The 25,268-nt window shown below is 46.5% G+C and overlaps 1 protein-coding gene across 1 annotated transcript in view; it reads left to right on the forward strand.

Annotated features, from left to right (window-relative positions):
* The window catches only part of LOC308670952 (transcription factor COE1-like), a gene marked incomplete at both ends in the record, with an annotated part of 66,894 nt that extends 41,901 nt beyond the window's left edge, over window positions 1-24,993 (forward strand). The window contains 6 exons of the mRNA XM_081332793.1: window positions 11,783-11,864; window positions 15,687-15,804; window positions 17,265-17,398; window positions 21,460-21,586; window positions 23,678-23,766; window positions 24,751-24,993. Coding sequence (XP_081188919.1) covers window positions 11,783-11,864; window positions 15,687-15,804; window positions 17,265-17,398; window positions 21,460-21,586; window positions 23,678-23,766; window positions 24,751-24,993 — 793 coding nt within the window. The remainder of the gene's footprint in view (window positions 1-11,782; window positions 11,865-15,686; window positions 15,805-17,264; window positions 17,399-21,459; window positions 21,587-23,677; window positions 23,767-24,750) is intronic.
* Window positions 24,994-25,268: the final 275 nt, after the last annotated feature.

Consider the following 25,268-nt stretch of genomic DNA (forward strand, 5'->3'; position numbering starts at 1 on the left):
AGGGCCGGTAGCAGGCTGGTACAGAACACTGGATAAGGAACAACAGAATTCAGGACATAGGTCTTTGCGACAACGCAATGACTCTAAACAGATGACGGGTTTAACCCCATCTTACAGCTCAGCCTCTTCTCGGAATAACAGAGTAACAGAGTTGGAGGGGACCTCGGAGGTCTTCTAGTCCAACCCCCATCTTAAGCAGGAGACCCTCTACCATTTCAGACCAATGGTTGTTCAATCTCTTCTTTCAAACCTTAAAAGCCTCCAGTGTGGGAGCAACCCACAACTTCTGGAGGCAAGTCATTCCACTGGTTAATTGTTCTCACTGTCAGGAAATTTCTCTTTAGTTGCTTCCCTCCTTGATTGGTTTCCATCCGTCGCTTCTCGTCCTGCTTCCAGCTGTTTGGAGAGTCGGTTGAATTTCTCCCTCTTCTTTGTGGCAGCCCCTCAAATGTTGGAATACTGCTATTATGTCACCCCTGGCCCCCTTCTCTTTGTTAAACTAGACATATCCAATTCCTGCAACCGTTCTGGGTATGTTTTATCCTCCAGACCCCTGATCAACTTTGTTGCTCTTCTCTGCGCTCTTTCCAGAGTCTCAACGTCTTTTTTACATCGTGGCGACCAAAATTGGAGGCAATATTCCCCATTTGGTCTTCCCAAGGCCTTCTGAAGCAGTCCTAAGAGTTCGTATGATCTTGATTCTATCCCTCTGCTGATGCAGCCTAGGACTGCGTTGACTTTTCTGGCTGCTGCCGCACATTGTGACTTGTGGTGCTTCCCAGCTCCACCATTCTACCTGTCGTGTCCTGGGAGAAAAGGGAAATGTCTTTGCTTTGCAAGGCTCTGGTGTATCTAAGACCCAGCGGAAGCTGTTGGAGGAAGATTTGGGGGCAGGGTGGGGTGGGGTGGGGTGGGCAGAAAAAGCAGCCCCGCCCAACCCAAACCTGGAAAGGAAAGGTGATGTTCCAGGATCCTTGCAAACAATTAACTTCTGGTTTGCCTGGAGCTCGTCTTGTCCCTTCAACAAGTCATCTGCTTCCTTCCCTCCGAAATCAGGAAGCTTCTCCTATTGTCACCTTCTGTGCTTGTGTGTTTGTGCGTGTCTGTGCACGCACTCATGCAAGTCACTTTTTCCCTCTCCCAGACAATACACCAAGGCAATGATAGGAGCCTTCCTCTTCTGGCGCATCCCGGTGGCAGTTGGGGGGTCTTGATAACACGCTGACATTTCCCCCGCCTTTGTCCGCTCCCGATAACATCGGGCACCGCGCGAGGAGGCCCCATAGCTGGGCAGACCGGCCTGTCACTCAGCCCCAATGCAGAGGCCTCCGACCGCCAGTGGAGAAGAATGAGGACTGACAAGCCTGCGGGGAGATTAGAAGCAGAAGAATCAAAGCTATTAGAGGCTGTCTCGCCTTTGTCCCTGCTGATCTTTTAGCCTTTCCTTCCATCGGCTCTCTCGCTTATTCTTCCTTCCACCCAGGACCAAAAAAAAAAAATCCAGCCGCCTTCAGCTTAAATTCCAGCAAGTTTGTTGGTGTCAGCTTTGCAAATCCTGGAGCCGGGCCAGTACAGACCAGGAATTTGCAGCACAAGGTCTATATCAATGATGGTGAACCTTTTAGAGACCCAGTGCCCAAACTGCAACCCAAAACCCACTTATGTATCATCGGGTGCTGAATGGGCGTGGCTCTTTGGGTGGGTGTGGCCAATTGGCTGGGTGTGGCCCGTTGGGTGGGCGTGGCTGCAGTGGTAACAGCAGACTGGGTGAGACTAAAAAGTTCAATCAATCAATTCCAACTTTGCGAGATCTTTTTTTTTTCCTGCGAGAAATTGAAATTGGTTGATTTATGGAACCTTTTTTTTTTTTGCACACAGCGGCGGAGGCCTAAAGCGAAAAGGTTTTATAACACCCGGCTGAAGGCCTAGAACTGGGGCAACAGCGTGCATGCCCACAGAGAAGGCTCTGCATGCCACCTGTGGCACGCGTGCCATAGGTTCGCCACCACGGGTCTATATCCTACATGCTGCTTTGGAAATCTCTGGGCACAACCCAGATTCCCCCAAAGCTGAGGATATCCGACAGGAAGACGTCAACGACGCAGCAGGAGAAGGAATGAGTGATTGAGCTTTTGCCCTCCCTTCTGGTGGGCACGCTTGCGTGTGTGCGCACACACCCACCCACAGACCTATTCCCTCCAGATGCAGCCTTTCTCCGAGAACCCGAAACCTCCAAAGGTTAAGAATACCGGCAATCCTTGACTTACCACCGCAATTCAACCCAAATTTTCTGTTGCTAAGCGAGACAGTGACTAAGTGAATTTCCCCCCCCCCATTTTCTTGCCACGCTTGTTAACTGAATCCCTGCAGTTGTTAAGTCGGCTCTTAAGCGAATCTGGCTTCCCCCATTGGCTTTGCTTGTCAGAAAGTCGCAAAAGGGGATCATAGGACCCCGGGATATTGCAACCGTCATAAATATGAGCCAGTTGCCGTGCGGCTGAATTTTGATCGCACGATCTAGGGATGTCGCAACAGTCGTTAAGTGTGAAAAACAGTCATGAGTCACTATTTTCAGCGCCATCGCCCACTTCGAACAGTCGCATAAGATGAGGACCACCTGTATTGGCCCAGCCTAGTGGAGGAGTCAAACAGGGAATTAGTCTGGAATCCCTACGTGGCCACAAAATGCAAAGTCTGCCCCCTCTGAATTCCATTCAGCCTTATTTTATTCTGGGACAGGTAGAAACCAGCCAGTCTGGGAAGATTCCTGTAAAATAGGCACAAGCAATGAAGTAGCTAGTTTAAAGTCATCCCATGTGGGTCTGGTTGTTCCTGCTTGACGCTGTCCTTCCGCAAGGGCCCGGCGGGACCTCTGGGGGTCACTCGGGGCACCGTGTTCCCTATCCTTCCCTCGCCACCAGCCATCTTGCAAACCCATCTGACTACGGCTTTCACCGTTCTTGCAAAGAAGGGTAGCATTTGGCTACAGGCAATAAGGAGATAATTGCCAGAGTGCTAACGGGAGTCTGCAAATGAGCAAGGTGGCCATTTTCTAGTACAACCTCGACTTACAGCAGTCTGTTTAGTGACCGTTCAAAGTTGCAACAGTCCTGGAAAAAGTGAACTATGCCCATTTTTCAGACAACCGCTTCAGCATCTTTTCCCCCACCACCAACCGGGTCACGTGATCAAAATTCAGACACCTGGAAACTGATTCGTACCTAGGACGGTCGCAATGTCCTGGGGTGTGTGTGTGTGTGTGTGTCACACAATCCCCTTTTGTGACCTTCAGATAAGCAAAGTCAACGGGGAAGCCAGATTCGCTTAACAACCACCTTACCAACTTACCAACTGCGGTGATTCGCTGAACAGTGGCGGCAAGGAAGGTCGTAAAATGGGGCAAGACTCAGTGTCTCACTCAGCAACGGTAACGTTGGGCTCAATTGCTGTCATAAGTTGAGGACTGCCTGCATTTGACCGGGTCTCAGATGGTCAAGTCCTAAACTGAATTGGGTGGCTCCTGCTGTCTCTTGGTTGCAGGAGTGGGTTCGAATGTTGCCCTAATTCTCCCTTCCTGGCTCCCGTCCGCCCACTTTCTCCTCTCTAGCCACGCCGTCCTTCCATTCCGTCTGACACGTTTGGGGAGTGTGGGGCGTCCTCCCCCTCTCTCCCCCTCCCCTCCCCCTCCCTTTCTCTCTTTCTCTGCCTCGTTCTCTCATCCCCTCGTTCCTCTCTCCGACGACGGCGGCCAGCCCCTCTGGTTTAGAGAGCATGGTAAGTGCCCTATCAACATGTTAATCAAATTACTTAGGAGCTAAAATTGACGCTTTTCATTAATTATACAAGATTATTCTAATTGCGAATTCAAATTTATGCGCTCGGAACAGAAGGTGTTCGGCAGCGTCGCTGGGAATTTGCATGTTAAATGGGGAGCGTGGCACATTAGCTATGCTAATGTATGCACATTGTCTTTATTTTTAACTCCCTGGGTTTCTATGCACCACGGCTACTTAAGAAGGTGAGCGAGTCGGACATGTGTTTATTCTTATGGCCTTCTCTTCTCTTTTATTCCGAGGTGGAGGTAACCGAGGGGAGGGCAGCATGTTGCGTTTGTGTGTGTGTGTGTGTGTGTGTGTGTGTGTAAAATTTCAAATCCACTGTCAATCTTGTGATGGGGAGCGCTGCCTCCCTCTTCTCCCACCCACCCCCCCTCCCCAATTTATGAATTTTTCTTCTTCCGTCCTCTGTTCCTTCCCTCCCTTGATTACCACCTGCAAAGACCTCAGGAACTGCTAGTCCAAACCGAGATTTCCTTGGAAATCATTCACTTCTGTGATGAACTCCTAGACATTTCACAAAATAACAAGAGTTGGGAGGGACCTTGGAGGTCTTCTAGTCCAACCCCCCTGCTCAGGCAGGAGCCCTATATAATTCCAGACAAATGGCTGTCCGGTCTCTTCTTTAAAATCTCCAGTGTTGGAGCGTTCACGACTTCTGGAGGCAAGGAGTTCCACTGATTACCGTATTTTCCGGCGTATAAGACGACTGGGCGTATAAGACGACCCCCCCAACTTTTGAGATGATTTTCATGGGTTAAAAAGTCGTCTTATACGCCGGAAAATACGGTAATTGTTCTCACTGTCAGGAAATTTCTCCTTAGTTCCAGCTTGCGTCTCTCTTTGGTTAGTTTCCATCTATTGCTTCTTGTCCTGCCTTCAGGGGCTTTGGAGAATAAGTTGACCCCCTCTTCTTTGTGGCAGCCCCTCAAATATCATGCCACCCCCTACTCCTTTTTTGTCATTAAACTAGACCTACCCAATTGCAGCAACCGTTCTTCGTATGTTTTAGCCTCCAGCCCCCTAATCATCTTTGTTGCTCTTCTCTGCCCTCTTTCTAGAGTCTCAACATCTTTTTACATAGTGACAACCAAAACTGGATGCCGGATTCCAAGTGTGGCCTTACCAAGGCTTTACAAAACCGTACTAACAGTTGAAATCCACCCATGCTAATTAAGGGAATTCTCACAGTTTAAGTCACCAAATCTGAAAGTTTTATACAAATTTCATCTGTTTTATTGATAGAAGAGGAGTTTTGTAGCTCAAGAGTTGAACTGTGTGGGGGTCCTTGGTGCTCTCTGAGCTGGGTGGTTTCCTTGCAGACGTTTCATGACCCAACTAAGGAACATCATCAGTGCTAGAAGGGAGTGGGGTTTGTGGAGAGGAGGAGGGGGAGGAGGAGGAGGAGGAGGAGAAAAGTGAAGAGGAGGAGAGTGAGGAGGAGGACTGTGGGTTCCTTGGTTCTCTCTGTTGCATGACTCAATTAGGTCATTTCATCAGTGCTAGGAGAGAGGGATGGCAATCTCCATTTATATACTTCCAGCCCTGATTTCATTTTTTTTTCATTTTCATTTTTATTTATATACCGCCCTTCTCCCGAAGGACTCAGGGCGGTGAACAGGGCAGATATATAAAAATACAAAAATACAAAAGTTAAAAGAAAATTAAACATATGCCCAACTAAAACAGTAAATACATATATTAAAAATAACAATAAAAATAATGACCTAGTTGTGTCATGAAACATCTTAGAGAGCACCAGGGACCTCACAATCTTCCTCCTCCTCCTCCTCCTCCTCCTCCTCCTCCTCCTCCTCCTCCTCCTCCTCCTCCTCCTCCTCCTCCTCCTCCTCCTCCTCCTCCTGCTCTCCACAAACCCCACTCCCTTCTAGCACTGATGATGTTCCCTAGTTGGGTCATGAAACATCTGCCGGAAAACCACCAAGCTCAGAGAGCACCAAGGACCCCACAATCTTCCTCCTCCTCCTCCTCCTCCTCCTCCTCCTCCTCCTCCTCCTCTCCAAAAACCCCACTCCCTTCTGGCACGGATGATGTTACCCAGTTGGGTCATGAAACGCCTGCAAGAAAGCCACCACACTCAGACCCACCCACCCCCAGTTCAACCGAGAGAGCTACGAATATTCTCTTCTACCAGCTGATTGGGGGCCTTTGGCTTCTTCAGGGACTTTTGTGGCGGTTGAGCCCTCTTCCCACTTCTCTCTACTCTTGCCTTTCTCCTCTTGCAGCCAGCCCGGGGGCTGCTACCTGTTAATTATTGATGCTAGAATGACAATTATAGGTCCTTGCACAAGCAGGCTAAATATTTCATCAGCCTCAAAGGCGGCAGGGGAAGGGAGCGTCCTTCCCCCCCCCCCCGCCCTTTTCTTGGCAGCTTTGTCTCCACCGCTGACTTTCTGGGTCCAAGACCCCCATTTGCCCTTTTCCTTGGAGCCCAGGCCAGGAGGAACTTCAACCTCGGAGACGATTGGTCCGTCAAGCCGGAAGCTGTTCTTTCTCCCAGCAAGAGATTCCTGCAATCCTGGATCATCTTCTCCTGGAGGAATCTGCTGTTAGAAGCAGAATAGCACAACGCTGGAAGAGGCCGTAGAGATCTTCTAGTCCAGCGGTGGCGAACCTTTTAGAGACCGAGTGCCCAAACTGCAACCCAAAACCCACTTATTTATTCCCGGGGGGCCGGGGGGGGCATGGCTGTGGGGGTCATGGCACATTGGGTGGGTGTGGCCAAGGTGGGTGTGGTCACCTCAATGTTGCTCGTGGGGAGGGACGCCCTTTTTTTAAATCAATCTATCTATCTATCTATCTATCTATCTATCTATCTATCTATCTATCTATCTATCTGTCATCTATCTATCTATCTATCTATCTATCTATCTATCTATCTGTCATCTATCTATCTATCTATCTATCATCTATCTATCTATCTATCTATCTATCTATCTATCTATCTATCTATCTATCTATCGATCTATTCCACAGTTCCTTTAATATACCACAAAATAAGCAATGAAATATAAACATTGTTTTTTCAAGTATTTAACATTTGTTATATCAGTAATGCTGTAGGTATTATAAATCGCCATATGCATAAATACATACACGTAAGTTTGGGTGCTGCTCGTCCCATTTCCCCTTTCACTGTATCCACCCTCCTCCTCTCTCTTCCCTCTTCTCTCCTTTCTTTCTCCTTTCTTTCCTACTTCCCTCTTCTTCCTCTCCTCTCCTCTTTCCCTCACCGCTCCCCCCCCCCGGTTTCTCCTTATCGCCTGTGGGGGAGGTGGGCAGGGTCGGGGGAGATCCAAGGGGGTCTCTGGCAGGTGGGGCGATAGGCAGGAGACTCGTCCTGTGGGGGTGCCATTGCCATGGGGCAAGGCAAGGGCTGGGGCAACTGCTGCCTGACACCATCGGCCTCCGCACACAGAGGCCAGCGAGCGCACGGGGGCCGACGGTGTCCGTCAGCAGCCACAGCCTGCCGGCCCCTCGGCGGGCGCACTCTGGGGCTCCGCAGCCCACCGCCAGCAGTTCAAAGAAGCCGCCTCTGAGCCGGATGGCCGACCGAAGGCTGAGGAGGCGAGGCAGTGGGTCGTTCCCCGGGAAAAGGAGATCATGGGAGGCCCCCACTGTTCTGGTCCAACCCCCCTTCCCTCCCCCCCTTGAGCAGGAGACCAGAGTTATCCAACCTTGGAACTTTTAAGCCTTTGTGGACTTCAACTCCCAGAGTTCCCCAGCCAGCCTAGCCTTGAAGTCCACAAGTCTTAAAAGTTCTGAAGGTTGGCCGTCCTTCGCCTATAACACAGGTCTGCAACCCGCGGCTCTGGAGCCGCATGCGGCTCTTTCAGCCATCTCCTGCGGCTCCCAGTCTTCTGCTATGTGTAGTCCAAGGGTCAGCAACCTGAAATAGTGAAAGAGCCACTCGGAACCGGTTCCCTCACAAAAGGAAAAACTGGGAGCCGCAAAAAATGTGTGCGCATGTGCGTACATGCGCGCATGCGCAGAACAGGGTTTGACTGAAGAGTGGAGCCAAGGCGAGATATGCACCTACCCTGCATATTTGAATTGATTGGTTGAACTTTTTTAGTCCCACTTTTTTTTTTGGACTGCACATGGCAGAGGACTGGGAGCCACAGGAGATGGCTGAAAGAGCCGCATGCGGCTCCGGAGCCGCGGGTTGCAGACCTGTGGTGTAGTCCAAAAAAAAAAAGTGGGACTAAAAAAGTTCATCCAATCAATTCAAAATGCACACATTTTTTGCGGCTCCCAGTTTTTCCTTTTGTGAGGGAACCGGTTCCGAGTGGCTCTTTCACTGTTTCAGGTTGCTGACCCCTGGCCTATAATATGATTTCAGACACGTGGCTGTCCTCCTTAAAAAGCTCCTTAAAAACCTGGAGCACCCACGACTTCTGGAGGCAAGCGGTTCCACTGGCGAACGGTTCTCACTGTCAGGAATTCCAGGTTGCTTCTCTCCTTGGTGGTTTCCCCCCCCATCCGCTGCTTCTTGTTCTGCCCTCTGGTGCTTTGGAGAAGAGGTGGACCACCCCCCCCCCTCTTCTTTGGGGCAGCCCCTCAAATATTAGGAGACTGCTACCCTAACACCTCTAGGTTTTTTTATTATTATTATTCTCATTGGGATTTTTCAGAGCCCCCCCCCTGCTTACTAGCCCGTCAGAGAAGGCGCAAAAGGGACCTGTCCCAGTGTGGGCTTTCATCCCATGCTCCCTAGTTCAATCCGAATAGAGCCGGAAGGGACCTTGGAGGTCTTCTAGTCCAGCCCCCTGCTCAAACAGGAAACCCTACACCAGACACGTCAAACACAAGGCCCGGGGGCCGGATCCGGCCCGCGAAGTGGTTTCATGCGGCCCGCGAAGCCATCCTGGAAACAGGGAGGGAACGGCCCCCACTGCCTTGGCTCTGGCCCAGAGACCCTCCTTCTGCCAGAGACCCCCAGATCTGTCCCACTCCTGCCCAGGTCCCCCCATAGGCACCCTTGATGCCAACGATGTAGAGCTGGCCACGTCCACCCAGTAGGCCATACGGACTCCAGCCACGCCCACCCCGGCCATGCCCACCCCCTACCTCCCCAGGGCAACCGCAATGCTGACTCGGCCCTCCATGAAATTGAGTTTGACACCCCTGCCCTAGACCACTTCAGGCAAACGCTTCTTAAAAGCCTCCAGTGACGAAGCACCCACAACTTCGGAAGGCGAGTCGTCCCACTGGCTAATTGTCGTTAGAAAGTTTATCCTTAATTCCAGCTGGCTTCTCGACTAGTTTCCACCCGTTGCTTCTTCTCCTGCCTTCGAGAGCTTTTTTTTTTTTTTGGCTTCCAACACTGCCACGCTACCCTCCCTGGGGGCTCAGATATCCCCAGAGTTCATATTCCTGATTGATCATTCTCTGCAGGGATGGTGTGTGTGTGTGTGTGTGTGGGGGGACATTAGCTGCCTGTGAGGCAGCCGGGGATCATTTTGCAATCAATACCCTTTTAGAGAAACAGGGATCTATTTCTGAGCTGCCTTAAAAGGGACCACGGCGGGATGGAGAAGGAGAGAAGCGAAGAATCTGCCCCGGCAGGACTTTTAATTTCAGGGCAGAGAGGCAGGCAGCGGCCATCTGTAAAGGCACTTCGGGTTTTGTTGGGAAGTTTCTAGTCCTCGTGAGCTGAATTTGGGGACAACCCCCTCCCCTCCCCTCCGTTTTCCTTCCTCCTTAATTTTTTGTCACTCGAAGCCCTGCCTCTGACTTGAGGTCGTCCTCAATCAGAATACAGCTGGAAGGGACGTTGGAGGTCTTCTAGTCCAACCCCCTTGCTCACGCAGGAGACCCCTAGACCGTTTCAGACATTCCTCGGCTTACAGAACCGTTCAAAGTGACTTAGGACCCTTTTTTCACACACACGACCCTTGCGACGTCCCCACGATTACCGGATCAAAGCTGAGACGCAGTGCAGCCGGCTCACATTTACGATGGTTGCAGTCTCCTCAGTCACGTGATCGATCGATCCCTTTTGTGACCTCCTGACCAGCAAAGTCCGCATAGGGAGGCCAGATTCACTTAACCGCCATGTTACTAACTTAACAACTGAAGTGATTCACTTAACGAATGTGGCAAGAAAGGTCGTCATATGGGTCAAAGCTCACTTCACAACTGTCTCACTTCGCGACGTAAATGATCGTCACGACCTGAGGACTATCTGTAACTAACCTAATTCTAAAAATTTTAAAGGCTTACATTAGAAAAGAAACAGGGTGACAACTTAATAGATATATTAATTTAATGAGTAATAAGCAGTTTTCTAAGGAAGTTGTTCCTAGAATTGGCTGGTAACTTTTAGAACAAATTAGCTATAACTAAGTGGCTTTGAAATGAGGGGGATTTAATGTTGCTTGTCATTAAAGCTGTTTTCTGCCGTTATTGTGCATTGTGGCCAAGCTGCAAATGGAACAAACCATGTTTGTTACACACTTGAAAAGAAGCACTGTATTTTAATCCTAAACGAGGGGCAGTTCTTTGAAATACTGTGTAGGGCAAGTTTAATCCAGCTGAAATTAGCCAGCTAGATCCGTTTTTGAGTTATGAGGCGTCTTTGCCATTAAGCTCTACATGCCGCCACTCCTGATATGGACGCCGACCTCTTCTTTTTATCTTCACCCACAGCTTCTGGGGAGGACAGGAAGCAGGAAATGCCAAAAGTCAGCTCAGTCTAGTTGGGAAATTGCAGATAGGAAGAGTTGATAATTCATGGAGAAAAAAGAAGGAAGGGAGGAAGGGAGGGAGGGAGGAAGGAAGGGAGGGAGGGAGGAAGGAAGGGAGGAAGGAAGGGAGGGAGGGAGGGAGGGAGGGAGGGAGGGGCAGGGAAAGAAAGGAAGGAAGGAAAGAAAAAGAGAGAGAGAGAGAGAAGAGAGAGAAAAGACAAAGGGAGAGTGAAGAGAAGGAAGGAAGGAAGGAAAGGAAGGGAGGGAGGGAGGGAGGGAGGGAGGAAAGAAGGAAAAAGGAGAGAGGAAGAAAGGAATGGTGGAAGGAAGGAAGGGAGGGAGGGAGGGAGGAAAGGAGGAAGGAAGGAAGAAGGAAAAGGGAGAGAGGAAGAAAGGGGAATGGTGGAAGGAAGGAAGGAAGGGAGGGAGGGAGAAAGAGGGAGGGAGGGAGGGAGGAGGGAGGGAGGGAGGAAAGAAGGAAAAGAGAGAGGAAGAAAGAGGAATGGTGGGAGAAAGAGGGAGGGAGGGAGGGAGGAAGGAAGGAAGGGAGGGAGGGAGGGAGGAAGGGGCAGGGAAAGAAAAAGGAAGGAAGGAAAGAAAAAGAAAGAGAGAGAGAGAGAGAAGAGAGAGAAAAGACAAAGGGAGAGTGAAGAGAAGGAAGGAAAGGAAGGAAGGAAGGGAGGGAGGGAGGGAGGGAGGGAGGAAAGAAGGAAAAAGGAGAGAGGAAGAAAGAGGAATGGTGGAAGGGAGGGAGGGAGGGAGGAAAGGAGGAAGGAAGGAAGAAGGAAAAGGGAGAGAGGAAGAAAGGGGAATGGTGGAAGGAAGGAAGGAAGGGAGGGAGGGAGAAAGAGGGAGGGAGGGAGGGAGGAGGGAGGGAGGGAGGAAAGAAGGAAAAGAGAGAGGAAGAAAGAGGAATGGTGGGAGAAGGAGGGAGGGAGGGAGGGATGGAGGAAGGAAGGAAGGAAGGAAGGAAGGAAGAGGTAGGAAAGAAAGAAAATGGATGGAAGAAGGAAAAGAGGGAGAGGAATAATGGAAGGATAGAGGACAGAAGAGAGAGGGAAGGAAGAAAGGAAAGAGAAAGAAAGAAAAAGAAGGGAGGGAGGGAGGGAAGAAGGAAGGAAGGAATCCTGAGATCCTTTGTGTGTTCTGAGGAAGCCGATAGTGGAACTCTTAATAAGGATTCCTGAAAGCAGGTAATGTTGCTTTTTTTTTTCCCCTATTCTCTCCCGTTTCTAGGTTTTTTCTCAAGTTCTTCCTCAAATGCAACCAGAACTGCTTGAAGAATGCTGGTAACCCCCGAGATATGCGCCGGTTCCAGGTGAGGCCGGCACTTCTTTTCAGCCCTTCCCTTCCGGAAAAGGGGACAGCCACCTCTGTAGCACTTGCTCCTCTGCTCCGCTTCAGCCGCCTGGAGTCCGGGGGGGGGGGGGCTTTGCACAAAATGCCGTGCATCTCACTTCCAGGAAGAGGGTGGCCCATAGGTTGGGGTGGGGGAGGTGCTGTGGAGAAGATGGCTCATCGGTGCCCCTGCGTGCACCGTGGAAAGCAAGGGGTCCTGGGGGCTCTCTGAGCTGGGTGGTTTCCTTGCAGACGTCTCATGACCCAAGTAGGTCATCAGGGTTAGAAGGGTGTGGGGTTTGAAGGGAGGAGGAGGAGGAGGAGGAGGAGGAGGAGGAGGAGGAGGAGGAGGAGGAGGAGAATAGTAGTAGTAGTAGTAGTAGTAGTAGTAGTGACTGGGGTCTTTGGTGCTCTCTGAGCTTAGTCGTTTCCTTGCAGACGTCTCATGACCCAAGTAGGTCATCAGGGTTAGAAGGGTGTGGGGTTTGAAGGGAGGAGGAGGAGGAGGAGGAGGAGGAGGAGGAGGAGAATAGTAGTAGTAGTAGTAGTAGTAGTAGTAGTAGTAGTAGTGACTGGGGTCTTTGGTGCTCTCTGAGCTTAGTGGTTTCCTTGCAGACGTTTCATGACCCAAGTAGGTCATCAGGGTTAGAAGGGTGTGGGGTTTGAAGAGAGGAGGAGGAGGAGGAGGAGGAGGAACAGAAAGAGAAAGAGAAGGAGGAGGAGAGGAGGAGGAGGAAGACGACTGTGGGGTCCTTGGTGCTCTCTGAGCTTGATGGTTTCTTTGCAGACGTCTCATGACCCAACTAGGTAACACTACCAGTGCCAGAAGGGGGTGGGGTTTGCTCTCAATTTATATTCCGGGGGCTTGCCCAGTCCGTGTTGGTGGGGGTGGTCTGGGAAGTTCTCCGGTTGGGCCATTTAGTGTTAGCTTGTTTGGCAGTTCCTTGATTGGGGTATTGTTTAAGCAAAGGTCAGTGAAGCAAACAATACCCCGGCCACACCCCACCTGTAATCCAGGTGGCCAATGCAAAGAGCTAAAATATTTGGCCAGTCCTCTGAAAGTCCAGCAGCTTTGAAGGACACCGGCTCTTCTTCTTGGTCCCGGACGCTGCTCTCTTGCAGCGCTGGGGCTCAAGCGTGCTCATCAATGTGGGTGTGTTTGCTCTAGCAACCGCCCGGCCGCCTGGCACCGAGGCTATGCAAATTGGCATGGCTGTTAATCATGTAAAAATGTCACAATTACCATATGCTTATACAAGCAAACTGATGAAGCTACTAGCTAGCCAGGGCTGGGGGATACCTGGGGAGTCCTGGCCCACAAACCTGACTTTGCACAGCCCTTCTCGGCTCCTTTTAGATTTCCGGCCAATGGCCAACGCAAGACAAAAAGAGAGAAAAAAATGTGCCACTTTTTCATCCTCAAATGGTCTTGCTTTTGAATCGTGGCTTGTGCTCGTTTGTCAAGGCATTTGAAAATGGCAGCTTTTGTGCCCCGCTGACCATCCTTGGTTAATATGTAGTCAGAGGGTTGGCTACCTACCTCGAAGGCAGAGGATTGTCCAGTTGTGCCCTCCCAAACTTGGTGTTTGGGGCAATGGGTATTGTAGTCCAGCCAATGTGGACTACTAATTTTGTAGGCAAAATTAATATTCTGCAGGGAGGAGAATAGAGATAGATAGATTAGATAGATAGATAGATAGATAGATAGATAGATAGATAGATAGATAGATAGATAGATAGATAGACAGACAGACGACAGACAGACAGACAGACAGAGACAGACATGAGAGAGACAGACAGAGATGATAGAGATAGATAGATAGATAGATAGATAGATAGATAGATAGATAGATGATAGATAGATAGATAGATAGATAGATAGATAGATAGATGATAGATAGATAGACAGACAGACAGAGATGATAGATAGATAGATAGATAGATAGATAGATAGATAGATAGATAGATAGACAGACGACAGACAGACAGAGACAGACATGAGAGAGAGACAGACAGACAGAGATGATAGAGATAGATAGATAGATAGATAGATAGATAGATAGATAGATAGATAGATAGATAGATAGATAGATAGATAGATGATAGATAGATAGACAGACAGACAGACAGAGATGATAGATAGATAGATAGATAGATAGATAGATAGATAGATAGATAGATAGATAGATAGATAGATAGATAGATAGATAGATAGATAGATAGATGATTGATAGATAGATAGATAGATAGATAGATAGATAGATAGATAGATAGATGATTGATAGATAGATAGATAGATAGATAGATAGATAGATAGATAGATAGATAGATAGATAGATAGACAGATAGATAGACAGACAGACAGACAGAGACAGACATGAGAGAGAGACAGACAGAGATGATAGAGATAGATAGATAGATAGATAGATAGATAGATAGATAGATAGATAGATAGATAGATAGATAGATAGATAGATAGATGATAGATAGATAGACAGACAGACAGACAGACATGATAGATAGATAGATAGATAGATAGACAGACAGACAGACAGACAGACAGACAGACAGACAGACAGACAGACAGACAGACAGACAGACAGAGATCATAGATAGATAGACAGACAAGACAGAGATGATAGAGATAGATAGATAGACAGACAGACAGACAGACAGACAGACAGAGATGATAGATGGAGAGAGAGAGAGAGAGAGAGAGAGAGAGAGAGAGAGAGAGAGAGAGAGAGAGAGAGAGAGAGAGATGGGCAGACAGAATAGATGGTGATGATGATGAAAGGTATATGATAGATAATGGATAATAGATGATGATAGAGAGAGAGATATAGATAGATCTCAACATCTGACTGTGATGAACCATAATAATAACGATGATAGGTAGGTAGGTGGGTAAGAAAGTAAGCAGACAGACAGACAAAGGACGACAGGACAGGGCAGGGCAGGATAGAGTGAAGTGATACTGTATGTAGATATAAAGATCAATCACAATAGAGCTGGGCCTTGGAGGTCTTCTAGTCCAAGCAGGCGGCCTTATATGATAGAGGATAAATAGCTCTCTGAGAGAGAGAGGATAGAAGAGAAAGACGCACACACATACACACACACACACGTGTGTGTGTATACATATCCCCTTTATGTGTGTGTGTGTGTGTGTGTGTGTGTGTGTGTGTGTGTGTGTGTGTGTGTAAAAAATTTTTGGCTTGCTAACAAAAAAAATTTACACAAATATGAGCTGCCACTGCTGTGGCTACTGCCTGTAGATGGCCTTGGGCTAGGCTGAAATAGGAAATAAGATTTGTCCTGTGTCTGGGACCAAGCAAGCGTATTCTGAATGCTTAACAAACATTTAACACACACACACACACACACACACATATGTGTGTGTGTGTCTTTCTGTTTTACACACACACACACACACACATGCGTGCACACACACACACACACACACACACACACACACACACATATATATATAGAAAGAGACAGATTTAGGTTTTTATTGGAGGGGAGGTTTCTTTCTGGCTTTCTTTTACATATTTTCTTTTGCATTCTCTGGAAGTCATTGTTCTCTTACTAATCTCTCTCGCTACTTTAATAATAAAAGTTAAATTTTGTCAAAACAACAGCAACCGGCTACCCAAACAATAGAAGGATGCTTTTTTCAAACAGCTACATTTCTAACACTGCTGCCCCCGCGTTTGCTTCTCTCCCGACCATCCTCAAAGCTCTCTTTCTGGTTGTTTTGTCTTTCGCACGTCTCCTCCTGATGCTTCCCTCTCCGCAGGTGGTGGTGTCAACGACGGTGAATGTAGACGGTCATGTCCTTGCCGTGTCCGACAACATGTTTGTCCACAACAATTCCAAACATGGACGCCGGGCGCGGCGGTTGGATCCTTCAGAAGGTACCCCCTGGCCTGTTACACGGTTCAGTTTTGCACACCAGAAACCACAAAAGTCCCTTAATAATCATAATAATATCATAATAACCATAATAAATAAAAATAATAAAAAATGGATGTGGTGGCTCAGTGGGTTAGGACGCTGAGCTTGTCGATCGGAAGGTCGGCAGTTTGGCGGGTCGAATCCCGAGTGCCGCGTAACAGTGAGCGCCTGTTACTCGTCCCAGCTTCTGCCAACCTAGCAGTTCGAAAGCACGTAAAAATGCAAGTAGAAAAATAGGGACCACTACGGTGGGAAGGTAGCAGCGTTCCGTGCGCCTTTGGCGTCTATCATGCCGGCCACATGACCACGGAGATGTCCTCGGACAAGCGCCGGCTCTTCGGCTTTGAAACGGAGATGAGCACCGGCCCCTAGAGTCGGAAACAACTAGCACGCATGTGCAGGGGAACCTTTACCTTTATAATAATAATAATAATAATAATAATAATAATAATAATAATAATAATAATAATAATAATAATAATAATAATAATAATAATAATAATATCACAATAGAGGTGGAAGGGACCTTGGAGGTCTTCTAGTCCAACCCCCTGCTCAAGCAGACACTCTATAGTATACCATTTCAGACAAGAGGCTGTCCAGTCTCGTCTTAAAAACCTCCAGGGATGGAGCGCCCACGATTTCTGGTGGCAAGCTGTTCCACTGGTTAATTGTCCTCGCTGTTAGGAAGTTTCTCCTTAGTTCCAGGTTGCTTCTCTCCTTGATTAGTTTCCATCCGTTGCTTCTTGTTTTGACTTCTGGTGCTTTGGAAAATAAGTGGACCCCCCCCTCTTCTTGGTGGCAGCCCCCCAAATACTGGAATGCTGCCACCGTGTTAAATCAGTAACACTAATTTGTTGAGTGGATCTGGCTTCTCCCATTGACTTTGCTTGTCAGAAGGTCGCAAAAGGGGACCACGTGACCCCCGGCGACACTGCGACCGTCATAAAATGTGAACAGCTGCCCAGCATCCGGATTTTGATCACGTGACCCTGGGGATGCCGCAAGGGTCATAAGTGTGAAAAAAAGGTCCTAAGTCGCTTTTTTCCCAGGGCCGTTGTAACTTTAAACGGTCGCTAAATGAACTGTTGAGGCCTACCTGTAGGCAGAAGAACACCCACCAGGCATGGAAGCCAGGTATCTCTAACCCCGGTTTAGCATGACCTCTTTTCCAGCCAATGCTGGCCACAAGCTGGCTTGGCTTGAGGATCTTAATTAAGAGGAAGGCGCATCAGGCTGCTGTTCCTTCCAAGAGGATTGATCTCCTCTGAGTTGCGAGCGGGACCCGTGGTCTCTTTGGTGTCCCCCCCCGTCCTTGCCCTGCTTCCCTCCCCTCCCCTTCTTTCTGAGGGTCTTTTCTCTCCTCCTGGGGGACTCCTGACCCTTTGCTCCCCCCTCTTTCCCCCCTCCCCTCCTGAAGCAGCCACGCCCTGCATCAAAGCCATCAGCCCCAGTGAAGGCTGGACGACGGGAGGGGCCACCGTGATTGTGATCGGGGACAACTTCTTTGATGGGCTTCAGGTGGTCTTCGGCACCATGTTGGTCTGGAGTGAGGTGAGTTTGCCTGCTTCCCCGCTTCCCCCCGCCCCCCCCCCGTTTCTGGATTCAGCTTTATCTTCCTCTTTTGTCTTTCCCTTTCTTCCTTCTTACTACCCTCCATTTCCCTTTATCTATCCTCTGCTTTGTCTGCCTCGCCTCTTCTCTTCTCTTCTCTTCTCGTTCTTCCTATTCTATTCTATTCTATTCTATTCTATTCTATTCTATTCTATTCTATTCTATTCTATTCTATTCTATTCTATTCTATTCTATTCTATTCTATTCTATTCTATTCTATTCTATTCTTATTCTATTCTTATTCTTATTCTATTTTATTCTATTCTTATTCTACTTCTCTTCTCTTCTCATTCCATTCCATTCTTCTTATTCTATTCTATTCTATTCTATTCTATTCTATTCTATTCTATTCTATTCTATTCTATTCTATTCTATTCTATTCTATTCTATTCTATTCTATTCTTATTCTTATTCTATTCTATTCTATTCTTATTCTACTTCTCTTCTCTTCTCATTCCATTCCATTCTTCTTATTCTATTCTATTCTATTCTATTCTATTCTATTCTATTCTATTCTATTCTATTCTATTCTATTCTATTCTATTTCACATATTCTATTCTATTCTATTCTATTCTATTCTATTCTATTCTATTTCACATATTCTATTCTATTCTATTCTATTCTATTCTATTCTATTCTATTCTATTCTATTCTATTCTTATTCTATTCTTATTCTTATTCTTATTCTATTTTATTCTATTCTTATTCTACTTCTCTTCTCTTCTCATTCCATTCCATTCTTCTTATTCTATTCTATTCTATTCTATTCTATTCTATTCTATTCTATTCTATTCTATTCTATTCTATTCTATTCTATTCTATTCTATTCTATTCTATTCTATTTCACATATTCTATTCTATTCTATTCTATTCTATTTCACATATTCTATTCTATTCTATTCTATTCTATTCTATTCTATTCTATTCTATTCTATTCTATTCTATTCTATTCTATTCTATTCTATTCCATTCCATTCCATTCCATTCCATTCCACTTCACATATTCTATTCTATTCTATTCTATTCTATTCTATTCTATTCTATTCTATTCTATTCTATTCTATTCTATTCTATTCTATTCTATTCTATTCTATTCTATTCTATTCTTATTCTATTCTTATTCTTATTCTATTTTATTCTATTCTTATTCTACTTCTCTTCTCTTCTCATTCCATTCCATTCTTCTTATTCTATTCTATTCTATTCTATTCTATTCTATTCTATTCTATTCTATTCTATTCTATTCTATTCTATTCTATTCTATTCTATTCTATTCTATTTCACATATTCTATTCTATTCTATTCTATTCTATTCTATTCTATTCTATTCTATTCTATTCTATTCTATTCTATTCTATTCTATTCTATTCTATTTCACATATTCTATTCTATTCCATTCCATTCCATTCCATTCCATTCCATTCCATTCCATTCCACTTCACATATTCTATTCTATTCTATTCTATTTCACATATTCTATTCTATTCTATTCTATTCTATTCTATTCTATTCTATTCTATTCTATTCTATTCTATTTCACATATTCTATTCTATTCTATTCTATTCTATTCTATTCTATTCTATTCTATTCTATTCTATTCTATTCTATTCTATTCTATTCTATTCTATTCTATTCTATTCTATTCTATTCTATTCTATTCTATTCTATTCTATTCTATTCCATTCCATTCCATTCCATTCCATTCCACTTCACATATTCTATTCTATTCTATTCTATTCTATTCTATTCTATTCTATTCTATTCTATTCTATTCTGTTCTGTTCTGTTCTGTTCTGTTCTGTTCTGTTCTGTTCTGTTCTGTTCTATTCTATTCTATTCTATTCTATTCTATTCTATTCTATTCTATTCTATTCTATTCTTATTCTATTCTTATTCTTATTCTATTTTATTCTATTCTTATTCTACTTCTCTTCTCATTCCATTCCATTCTTCTTATTCTATTCTATTCTATTCTATTCTATTCTATTCTATTCTATTCTATTCTATTCTATTCTATTCTATTCTATTCTATTTCACATATTCTATTCTATTCTATTCTATTCTATTCTATTCTATTCTATTCTATTCTATTTCACATATTCTATTCTATTCTATTCTATTCTATTCCATTCCATTCCATTCCATTCCATTCCATTCCACTTCACATATTCTATTCTATTCTATTCTATTCTATTCTATTCTATTCTATTCTATTCTATTCTATTCTATTCTATTCTATTCTATTCTATTCTATTCTATTCTATTCTATTCTTATTCTACTTCTCTTCTCTTCTCTTCTCTTCTCTTCTCTTCTCCTCTCCTCTCCTCTCCTCTCCTCTCCTCTCCTCTCCTCTCCTCTTCTCTTCTCATTCCATTCCATTCTTCTTATTCTATTTTATTCTATTTTATTCTTATTCTACTTCTCTTCTCTTCTCTTCTCCTCTTCTCTTCTCTTCTCTTCTCTTCTCTTCTCTTCTCCTCTCCTCTCCTCTCCTCTCCTCTTCTCTTCTCATTCCATTCCATTCTTCTTATTCTATTTTATTCTATTCGATTCTTATTCTACTTCTCTTCTCTTCTCTTCTCCTCTTCTCTTCTCTTCTCTTCTCTTCTCTTCTCTTCTCTTCTCTTCTCTTCTCTTCTCCTCTCCTCTCCTCTCCTCTCCTCTCCTCTCCTCTTCTCTTCTCATTCCATTCCATTCTTCTTATTCTATTTTATTCTATTCGATTCTTATTCTACTCTCCTCTCCTCTCCTTCTACCTCCCCCTCTGTTCTCTCTCTTTTCCCTTCCTATCCCACCAATTTATGTCTTGTTCCCTCCTTTCCCTTCCTTTTCCCTTTTCTCTCCCCCCCCCCTTTTTCCCCCCTTTCTCTTCCTTTCCTTCCCATCTTCCCCAGTGCAAGACCTTTGAGTCCCAGCCAAATGCAAAAAGTCTCAGGCTGATTTCACTCCTTTTTTTTGTCTTGGCTTCAGCTTTTGCTCCCACAAGAGTTTGCAGAAGCAATCCAGATGAAGTTAACTGCAGGCATGAATGGCGCAAAGCCCACCTCCACCCCCAGCGGGCCAAACAATGTAAAAGTTAGAGAAATTCAGCCAAAGAGCGGCTTTTGGTCTGGGGTCAAACCAGCAGCTGCTTCAGGGGTCTGCTTCGGCTCCAAAGCTGAAAATAGGTTTTGGCGCTCCTGTCACTGGGCCCCTGGGGAAACTGGGTCTTTTTCTGGTTGCCAAGAAAAAAACAAATTTAAGGCGTCAATAGTTTACGTTTTCAGGTCCGAGCCACATCACCTTCCTCATTTGGGGGGGGGGGGGGCTGGGGGTTATTGGCACCCCCTTTGTGGGCAAAGTCAGCCACATTCAAAAAACGTTCTCCACCTCCTAAAAGGAAATTTCTCTGACCCACTGCTGTGGCTCCTTATCTATTTCCCAAGTGTATTTCCCAAGTGGAGTATTTCACTTGAGTATTTCCCAAGTGGAGTGGCCAGGAGGGAGAAGTGTGGCCTAGGCCAGGGGTCGGCACCCTCGGCTCTTTTATGACTTAGGGACTTCAACTCCCAGAATTTCTGGGAGTTGAGGTCCACAAATCATAAAAAGAGCCAAGGTTGCCTACCCCTGGCCTAGAGTGAGGGACAATAAACCCCACAGATGGGGAAGGAGGAGGAGGAGAAAGGGAAGGAAGGAAGGAAGGAAGGAAGGAAGGAAGGAAGGAAGGAAGGAAGGAAGGAAGGAAGGAAGGAGAAGAGATAGAGAAGGGGAAGAGATGGAGGAGGAAGAGGGAGAGAAGGAAGGGGAGGAACAAGAGAAGAAGGAGAACGGATGTAGGAGGAGAAGGAGAAGGAAGGAGAAGATTAGGAGGAGGAGGAGAAGGGATGCAGGAGGAGGAAGAGGAGAAGGAGATGGCTACCGGCCTCAAACATCCATGGCTTCTCTCCCCTGCCCAACCCCCCTTTCCTTATTGCAAAGCTTCCCCTCCTGGTCTGACCGTCGTCTTCTCCCCGTAACAGTTGATCACGCCACATGCCATCCGGGTCCAGACGCCGCCCCGGCACATCCCCGGCGTGGTGGAGGTGACGCTTTCCTACAAGTCGAAGCAGTTTTGCAAAGGAGCACCTGGGCGTTTTGTTTACACAGGTAAGAGCCAGGCGAGAGTGAAGACGACAGCACGAAAAAATGAGTGAGAGAGAGAGAGAGAGAGAGAGAGAGAGAGAGAGACATCCACGGCTCCTGCCAGGGGCCGGTTGAGTCACAAAGCTGTTGGCCAGGGGCCAGGCAATGAAACGCCCCCCCACACAATGACTGCAAGCGCAGGCGTCTGCCCCACTGACTCTATTCCAAGGGCTAGGTGGCACTAATGTAACTGAGTGTTCCTTGGATGGGAGACCACAAGGAAATCTCAAAGGTAAAAAGATCCCTGGGTCACCTTGTAGGGGAGATGGCTGAGGAAGAAAAGAAAGAAAGAAAGAAAGAAAGAAAGAAAGAAAGAAAGAAAGAAAGAAAGAAAGAAAGAAAGAAAGGAAGGGAAGGAAGGAAGGAAGGAAGGAAGGAAGGAAGGAAGGAAGGAAGGAAGGAAGGAAAAGAAAGAAAGAAAGAAAAAGAAAGAGAAGGAAAGAAAAAGAAAGAGAAGGAAAGAGAAAGAAAGAAGGAAAGAAAGAAAGAAAAAAGAAAGAGAAAGAAAGAAAGAAAGAAAGAAAGAAAGAAAGAAAGAAAGAAAGAAAGGGAAGGAAGAGAAAGAAAGAAAGAAAGAAAGAAAGAAAGAAAGAAAGAAAGAAAGAAAGAAAGAAAGAAAGAAAGAAAGGGAAGGAAGAGAAAGAAAGAAAGACAGACAGAAAGAAAGAAAGAAAGAAAGAAAGAAAGAAAGAAAGAAAGAAAGAAAGAAAGAAAGAAAGAAAGAAAGAAAAGTAGTTGGATGGATAGAGAGGAAGGAAGGGACAGAACAGAATATAATTCTTTATTTGGCCAAGTGTGATTAGACACCCAAGGAGTTTGTCTCCAATGCAGAAGCTCTCAGTGTACATGCAAAACAACAGTAATAATAAGATGGGACCACTGCCAAGAATCTACACACACACACACACACACACACACACACACACACACACACGCCAATCTTTGACGGCCCTCCTGGACATAACCCCAGCCAGGAGGGAGGGGTGTGCTGCCCCCTCCCTCTCATTGCATGGCTAATCATGCATGCTGTGGCCTGGAAAAGGGGTCTGTGGGGGTGGGGGCAGCAAAGGGAGCCTGGGAAATCAATAGCAATTAAGGTTGCAGGGAGGATGCCCAGAACTGAAATCGTAGCATATGTTTACACTAAATCAAGCAATCCATCTTCATCCCAGTGTAGTAACAAAGCACATGCCAATCTGGGCTTGGGGGTGGGGAACAGAGCTGGAGGAGGAGGAGGAAGAGGAGGAAGTTCAAGGAAGCTGCCCCTGTGTCTCTGGGAGGGGATCCAGGTAAAGGGGGCAGGGGTCCCTGATGCACTGGGCTTGCTATTGATCCTTACTTATTTACTATTATCCTGCCTTATTATCTTTGTAAATAGCTCAGGGAGGCAAATGTATCTAATACACCTTCGTCTTCCTCCTAATTTCCTCACAACAACAACCCTGCAAGCTGGGCTGGGCTGAGAAAGCAAGAAAGTCACCCAGTCAGCTTTCATGCCTAAGGCAGGACTAGAACTCACCGTCCCCTGGTTATCGGCCCAAAGTCACCCAGTCGGCTTTCATGCCTAAGGCGGGACTAGAACTCACTGTCTTCTGGTGATTGGCCCAAAGTCACCCAGTTGTCTTTCATGCTTAAGGCAGGACTAGAACTCACCATCTCCTGGTGATTGGCCCAAAGTCACCCAGTTGTCTTTCATGCTTAAGGCAGGACTAGAACTCACCGTCTCCTGGTGATCGGCCCAAAGTCACCAAGTCGGCTTTCATACCTAAGGCGGGACTAGAACTCACGGTCTCCTGGTGATCAGCCCAAAGTCACCCAGTTGTCTTTCATGCTTAAGGCAGGACTAGAACTCACCGGCTTTTGTGCCTAAGGCAAAACTAGAACTCGCCGTCTCCCAGCTTCTACCCTGGTGCCTTCAAGCCCAAAGCAAACAGGCTCTGGCGATAGAATAGCCTTGAGGTCTACACCCCAAAGTCGCAAACGGTCGTAAGCTGAGGACTCCCTGTCGTTCTTCGCCCGCTGCCAGTCTGATAGCTTCTTCCTTTCCCTCCGCAGCCCTGAATGAGCCAACGATTGATTATGGCTTCCAGCGCCTCCAAAAGGTGATCCCGCGGCATCCCGGGGACCCCGAACGTTTGCCAAAGGTAGGACCCCCTTCTCTCCCCTTAAGCGTCTTCCCATTGTGTCGTTGCGTCGAACACAGCCGCACTGGGAGAGTTCTCGCCGGGCGCTGCTCCCGGTTTTAACTTGGAGGGGAAAAACAGGAGCCCGTCCTGGGTTGTTGAATTTTCTGGTGAGAATGAGAGGAAAAACGAAAAACGAAAAAACATATTGAGTAAACCTGGTTTTGTTCTTTATCTGCTGGTTTGGATTGTCATTTGCAGGGAGTTGTGTCTTGTTGTTCTCGTCGTGATATCGGTTCTCCTGCTCGAGCAGCGGGCTGGACTAGAAGACCTCCAGGGTCCCTCCCAGCTCTATTCCCATTCACATCGATTCGTTTCTTGCGGAAGCGTTTAGAAGTCCTGAAGTCTTGCTTGTTTTCCTGCATTTATTTATTTATTTATTTATTTTTACTTCAGGGGTGGTTTTGGTTTGAAAAAGGGAAGATGGCGGTGGCCAAGGTGGGGGTCGAAGTGACCGCAAGGTGTGATTAAAGATAAAAAAAAAAAAATGCTGGCAGTCCTCAACGTACGACCGCAACGGAGCCCGACATTTCCGTTGCTAAGTGAGACGTAACGGCCCTAAATCCTAAGAACAAGAGCAAAATGTAAAGGAAAAGAACGCGCGCCCCCCCCACCCACCCTCAACACCCCACATTGCAGATAGTCCTCGACTTACAAGCATTTCTTCAGTGACCCCTCAAATTTACGACGGTCCTGGGAAAAGTGAGTCACGCCCGCTTTCACACTTACAAACTGTGTGCAGCCTCCCCGCCTCAGCTGCAGTGATTCACTTAGCAACTGCGGCAAGAAAGTTTGCCAGATTGGGACAAAACTCACTCTAACGACTGTCTCGCTTAGCGACGGAAATCTCTACTTGTACCGTTGGGTTTTTTTGTGTTTATTTTCCCCCTGCCTCAATGTAAAACCTTGCTTTCCTCCACGTTGAAACTCTTTTTGTTGGACAAGGCCCATCGTTCGAGTTTGCCGAGATTCTTTTGGGATCCTGAGTTTGTCTTCCGGGCTGTTGGCTGTTCCTGTCCGTTTGGTGTCACCTACAAAGTTGATGAGTTCCCCTTCCATTCCCTCATCTTAGTCATTGACGAAGAAGATGTTGAAGAGTCCTGGGCCCGAGACGGAGCCTTGTGGTCCCCCACTGCTTACTCCTCTCTCCAAGGGGATGTAGTAGCGCCGTCGAGGGCTACTCGCTGAGTACGGTTGGCCAGCCAGCTACGGATCTGTCTGGTGGTGAATGTTGTCTTATCCCACCCGCCTTTTCCTAGCTTAACAAGGAGTAGGTTGCGGTCTACTTTCTCGAATGCTTGACCGACATCTAACTATACTACGTCCACTGCGTTTCGCTGGCCCACTGGTTTAGCCACTTTGTCGAAGAACGAAATAAGATTAGTTTGGCGTGATCTCTTTTTGACCAATCCGTGCTGGCTACTAGTTCTAACTTTTTTTTTTTTGGGCTTTTAGTGGTTCGC

Source organism: Vipera berus (assembly GCF_964194415.1).
Source record: "Vipera berus genome assembly, chromosome: 7".
Lineage (NCBI taxonomy): Eukaryota > Metazoa > Chordata > Lepidosauria > Squamata > Viperidae > Vipera > Vipera berus.